Here is a 6,824-nt window from a genome sequence, read left to right on the forward strand (position 1 = left end):
GTTGTGGAGGAGACTGGACGTAGGTTGCATAGCACAAGGCAACCGAACCAGGACATATGCTGGTGTTGGCTTTTCTCTTCTCTGCACTGTTTTGTTTTCTGATATTCATGAGACAAAAATAAATTGTCTCATAAATTTTTGCTGCTTAGTTCAAACAGAATCAGAATTGAAAGTTTGTTTAAAAATGGTCATAACAGCAACTAAAAGAAAGGCATAGATTCAATCCCCTTCTCTAAGCCTACCACAACCTTCACGGTTAATAACCGATTTATCATGTAAAATCAATTTGGTTAATTAACCAAGATTAAATTTTTGGCTAACCAAAAAACTGGTTTGGTTTTTGAATTAACCAAACCATATACACCCCTATGAGCCCAGTTCGTTTGGTTCGATTCGTTCCTCTCAATTTTAGGCCAAAATTTTTTAAATTAGTGTCAAATTTCGTATTTTAATTATTTATTCCATTCTAAACTATAAAGTTTAATTTTTTAATTTTTTAAAATAATAATTAATTTATTAATTAATTATTTTCTAATTACTCAAAATTTATAAATTAATTTCTAAAAAAAATAACAATAAAGTCCTCACTAATAATAAACAAGGACAAATAATTTAAATAAAGACCTTCTACTCTAATTATAAGGGCTAATTTAAAGGCAGTGTGTTCACATCTACTATCTTAAAAAATTTTATTAGTTTTTTTTAAAGATTAATCTATTCAAAATATAAATTTTAATTTCAGAAATTTATTTGTTATTTTATTCTTATTTTTATTAATTTTATAAAATATATTATATACACCACTTTTCATTATGATTTCTTCACACAAACACATCTTTATCGTAAAATAATCCTCTTTTTAAACCAATGAGAGCAATAATTACTTCATTAAAAAGTCTCAAATTATAGTATTTTATTATTATAATATGGTATCTCTGACTTTTAATTTTTAATTTACTACTTTTAGTCCTGTTTTATTTCTTTAGCTCATTATTTGTTATTTGAATTTTCATTTTGATATTTACAATGAATAAAGTTAAAATTGTCATTGTCTAATATTAAATGCTCAAACTATTGCTTATTTATAAATGTAATTTATAAAAATTGATGTGTTTAAATTTTATACTTTACATGCATATATCAAAAGTTGATATAAGACCTGATTTACAAGAGTTTCATATAAACAGTGAGACATGTTGAATTTAATGTTTTGTCTTTTATTTAATGTGTTTTAAACTTAACTATAGAACACGATTCTTAAAATTTTGAATATTTTATGAATAACAAAGTATAAATTAATTCATTTGGATAAATTATCAATAGATTTTAATTAAATTAGTATAAAGGCATAATAAACTTGGGTGCCAAAAATAGTTTTATTATATATTTATACAATATCTGTAACAATTCTAATTTTTGTACTAATATAAATTTTTTAAAATAATATTTTAAAGTGATTAATTTTATTATGATGAATCGATTTCGAACTCCGAAATAAAATAGATAGTAATATAATTTTATTATTATCTTATTTATTTATTTTACTTGTTCTAATTATAATGGAGCATAGATAATAATATTAATATTATTATCAAGTTCGATTTTTGTCGATATAAATAATTATCGGTATTTCTTGATAAATTTAGAATTGTTAATACTTCATCAAATATTTTTTAATTTTTAAATTATTAATATCATTTATATTAGTAACTCATATATATTTAATCTTATATATACTATTATTATTATTATTACATATTATTCAACCTTATATATATAGGTGAATGCTACTCTACCCTCTCTAAAATAATATGTAAATTATTCTCTCATATTTTAATTGGGTGTTTATTTTAACCTGAATTACTTTAATCTCACGAGAGTTAATAATATATTAGAAGACAGTGACGACCTGACAGAAGAAGAAAATGGAATACCCAACAGTGATACTTAGGAGACACAACTACGACGACAAAGGAGTAGAGAGGAGTAATCGCATTCAGAGAGTTGGAGTACCTTTTCTAGAAGAATGATTTGGGAAGAGAAAACAAGACACCCAATGAGATGGTGATCCTTGGGAGGCATAACGACGACGATGATGAAGGAGTACAATGGGGAGGAGTAAACGCAATTAGAGAGAGTTGGAGTATCTTTTCTGGAAGAATGATTTGGGAAGAGAAAATAAAACATCTAATGAGGCGGTGATGCTTGAGAGGTGTAATGAGGACGACGAAGGAGTGGGGAGGAGTAAACACAGTTAGAGAGAGTTGGAGTACCTTTTCTAGAAGAATGATTTGGGAAGAGAAAACAAAACACCAATGAGACGGTGATACTTGGGAGGCGCAACGACGAGGAAAGAGTGGAGAAAGTAACTCAAGTTAAAATAAACACCCAATTAAAATGTAACACATCAGAAAAGATAACTTACATGTTACTTTAGAGAAGATAGGATAGCATTTACCATATATATATATATATATATATATTATTTAACCTTACGGAAGTAACCCTTATGGAAGTAACGCCAATCTGGCTTATGCATTACTATATATATACATTTAACCTTGCTTTGACAAATCATTTTCCCACCAAATAAATATTTTCTCCAATTCATCATGGTAACCGAACTTGTACTTAGGAAGAAAAGAACGATTTGTGACACCAAATCATTCATTTATCACACACGGTCCTTAAATCATAACACATGTCTCCTTTCATTAATTGCATTATCTTAACCACGTATTCCTTCTTCATTCACCAAACCTATGATAAAGAAAATAAGAGAAAGAAAAGCCCAGAGAGAGTGAGACGTGAGGTCATGAAACCGTGAAGCTTCCTTTTACAATTTTTTGCCATCTATAATTCTAATAAAAAATTTAATCCGATAAAAGTGTTTGTATCTTTTTTCTTTATACATTGGCATTACTTTTATTTAGTAAAAATTAACGGTGATGTATCTTTATTTTCCTTTAAATTTGGCCAATTAAAATTTAAAAAAAATAGACAATTTCTAACGTTTTCTTCTTTAGCAGCTCGATCAAAAATTTTTTTCAGAGTTTTCATTGATTTTAAATTCATAGAAAAATAGAATTTCGATAAATTCTCACTTATTGAATTTGAGTTGGATAAGTGAATGATTGTTGTGATTAATTATTGATGGAATTTGGTTGACTTTATATTGAATTTTGTGAATATATTACTATATATGATTAAGCTTGTAATTTGGTTATGTGTGTGTTGTCCAAACTGTGATAATGAGATTGATTTGGGCTGTCATTATGTTAGTTTTGAATAAAATAGGTGGGGTTTAATGACTGAAGAATTAAATTAAAAGTTGTTAAAAAAAAAAAATCGGTAACCGGAAAAGCTCAAAAAATGAATTTAAAATCAAGTATATATATTTTGAAAAGTCACAAGAAAATATTTTGATTTTGAAAGAGTTTTTGTCACCAACTTAAATATTATTTTTAAAATATAAAAATGTAGTTTGATAAAACATTAGAGTTAATTTTAGAAATACGAAATTAAATTAATAATTTTTATAATGTTGAGTTAAAAATAAAATATTTAAAAGTTTAAAGAATAGAATGTTAATAAGCAGGTTTTGATATAAAAAATAGTAATAATAACACTCTTTTATTCTTAAAACTAGCATTATTTGTGTCATTATAATATATTAGTATTTTATTTAAAAAATATTATTTTATTTAAAACATAATAAAAGGATAAGCAGAAAAATTGTTCTAAAAGTTTTAGAAAGACAAATCTAATTTAAAAATCTTTGATTCTCTTTCCATAAGATACTTAGGGAAAGGCGAGGGAATAATGTGAGAATAATTTATATTATGAACGATAAGAAAGAAGAAGAAGAAGAAAGAGAAGAAAAGGAAAGAAAAATATTAAAGAACCTCTGCTACCGAAGAGTAGAGAGCAAAGATTAAAATAATCTAAAGAACCTCTACCACAGGAGAGCAGAAAGTAGGAATAAAAGAAAGGAAAGAAAGAACAAAACGAAAAGGGGATAAGTAGAAGTATTGTTTGGCCTTGAAAACAAGCTGAGATGATTTTGTATCTGCTAAAAACGAGCAGAGATATGGTGGTGAGTCCACCGAGATTTGCTTCCAGAGATACATCGGCCAATCCGGAGATGGTCGTACCTGTAAGACAAAGGTTGCTTACAAAGGTTATCGATACATATATTGGCCAGAGAGAGCCTCACCTGTAAGACCGATGTTGCTTACAAAGGTTATATTTGCATACATCGGCTCAAGAGAGTTGCACCTGTAAGACAGAGGTTGCTTACAGAGGTTATGGCACTGAAAACCAAACTCAGATAAAGGTTGCTGAGTTGTGTCGAGAGCGGCTCAAAACCGACAGATAAGCTCATTACCTGTACTAGGGATAGACATGCAGCATGATTGTTTGAGCATATCTTCTATGAATTCTGTTTTCTGTGATTGTGTATGTGTTGTGTTTGTTTTTTCTTTATGTTCTTTAGTTATTGTGTTTGATGCGTGATTCGGTTGTTGCTGCTGACTAGATATAGTATTAAAACAGATTTAACTAACCACTCCGACTCTACTAAGAACTCCCCAGTTCTTACCCCTACTATTCTCCTTTCAGATGAAAACAGGAACTCTAGTTAAGATTACCCCTATATATACGAGGGCCCAGCGAAGGATATGAAGGTGATAGAGATCTTGTCTTTTGGCTGCAATGATCGATCAGAGATAGTAAAAGTTGGTAGCAAGTTTTGGGTGGTGCCTTCAGTTTAGGGTGAAAATTTTGGTTTAGTCTCTCACTTTTGGATAGATACACCGAGAGATTAGGAGCTGTAAATACTGACTAGATTAGTTTCGGGTGCCAGCTTAGGGGCTTCCTATATGGACCAGGGCCCGAAGTGTTAATTATGTATATAGTAGCAAGATATGAAGGATTATGCATTAACTTCTGATATATATGATAGTACTTTTATATGTATGTATGATCTATGATATATGTTATGTTTATATATAATATTGGCTTTGTGTATGCTTTATTTAATTCCTTATTGTGACTTGTGTATATTTAATTAGTTGTCCTCGCAAATCTTTTTATAAAAAAAGTTTTTCCAAAAATTTAATAGTACGCTAATTCGATTACAAGCTTAATAGTAAATAATTAAAGTTTTGCGTAAGCAAATTGGTGACACTCACTTTCCAGTATGATCATGACGTATTAAGAATTGTGTCATTACAATATCCATGCATTTAATGAGCATATGCAGGTAATTATACATTGGTTACTTAACATAAATATACATTTGTTGTTTTTGTTAGAACAGAGACGCATAATCAAAAATATTATAGAATGGGGGAAAAAAAAACTCTGTCCAAATTTAGCTCATTTAATATTTATTAATTTTAACAATAATTAATAGATATTACATAAAATAAATTTCGATTAATTTTTATTTTTGTTACCAAATATTTTTTATGGTATTATCCTAGTAATAACAAAAAGAAAAGCCAAAAAAATAAAAAAGAAAACAAGAATAAAAAAACTGATCCAGGATGCTAGCCAAGGCTCTAGGCCGAGAGGACGCACAAGGCAAAGTTTATTGTTTTATCATTTATGAACAATTAGAACCCACAGCTGATATGAAATCACCACACTATAATCAACATAAGTGAAGCAACACTAAAACTCCCTCCTCACTTGAGTCACTTGTGACAAACTCTAGCTGTGGGCATGGTCACACAAATTGGGGCATACTTCTTCTTTGCTTCTGGGGTACCATTTTTAGGCTCTTCTTCTGCCACTGCTATCCCCGCAACGGAGCAAACAGCGGCTGCCGCAACACCAAACATCACGTCCCTCCTTCTGTTGCTCCCCTCCTTGTCACTCTCATAACTCACTATCATCTTTTCCCCTTCAACTGCTCTGCCAGCATTTGCCACAACAAGCCTACTCTGCACTGCCGCCGGAGACCGGTTTCTGAGGACCATGCCGCCGCCGATTGAGGTTGTCATGGTGATTGACGCCATTGCCACAAGGATATCTGTGCCTCAACTCCTAAGCTTGTATCTTCTTGTCACCTTCTATGGTGCAAGCAATTGGATCACATAATGAATATATGGAATGTCAATTGCAAACGATGAATTGGTGGTAGGACCACGCGATATCTTATCTTATGAATGAAATTTCCTATAAGTTATTGCCACGTGGAATAATTGATTAGAACGGAACGGAACCTATAAGTCTCGATCTGTGTAGATGCTTCTTGCGAAATGCGAATCCAGCCCAAAATTAACTAAAACCGTTTTTTTTTTGAAAAAGAAAGGAAAAGTGTGGGAGTCAATAGAATATTTGTACAATGCGTAAAATAGAGAGATTTATGGAGTATTAGAGATAGAAAAAGTCTAGGGGGCAGTAATTTTTGTCTTTTGTGTCCAACACTTAACCATAAAAAGAAAAGTGAGTGATCTCCTATCGTTGGATGTAATTTCACACCATTAAAAAGACTATTGATGGCCAATTGATGGTTACAAAACACAAAAGTTGCTGGCCACCTAGCACTTCTCAGAAAGATATAACCATTAGTGTTATCTTTTTCCATTAGCCGTAAGCTTTTGGGATGAGTGGTATCATGACATGGTATCAGAACTCTAGATCTGAAAGGTTAAGAGTTCGATCTTTGAATGATTATTCTAAATATTATGGGTGATGTTCATTTTGTAACTCATATAGCCCATTGTACATATTGTACAAATAAACCATTGACTCCCTAGCAGGACTCAAAAAGAAAACCTAGTCTATACTCCCACGGCTTGGATAATATATAAAAT

The 6,824-nt window shown here is 30.5% G+C and overlaps 1 protein-coding gene across 1 annotated transcript; it reads right to left on the reverse strand.

The window, feature by feature from the left end:
• Positions 1–5,699: 5,699 nt before the first annotated feature.
• On the reverse strand, positions 5,700–6,023 carry LOC112772573 (photosystem II 5 kDa protein, chloroplastic). Its single transcript, XM_025817538.3, has one exon. It carries the CDS (start codon positions 6,021–6,023, stop codon positions 5,700–5,702), a length of 324 nt encoding a protein of 107 aa, XP_025673323.1.
• Positions 6,024–6,824: the final 801 nt, after the last annotated feature.

Source organism: Arachis hypogaea, chromosome 18, assembly GCF_003086295.3.
Source record: "Arachis hypogaea cultivar Tifrunner chromosome 18, arahy.Tifrunner.gnm2.J5K5, whole genome shotgun sequence".
NCBI lineage: Eukaryota > Viridiplantae > Streptophyta > Magnoliopsida > Fabales > Fabaceae > Arachis > Arachis hypogaea.

What these genes read in the sequence shown, in the direction of transcription:
- LOC112772573 (XM_025817538.3), bottom strand. Translation starts at nt 6,023, where the DNA reads ATGGCGTCAATCACCATGACAACCTCAATCGGCGGCGGCATGGTCCTC.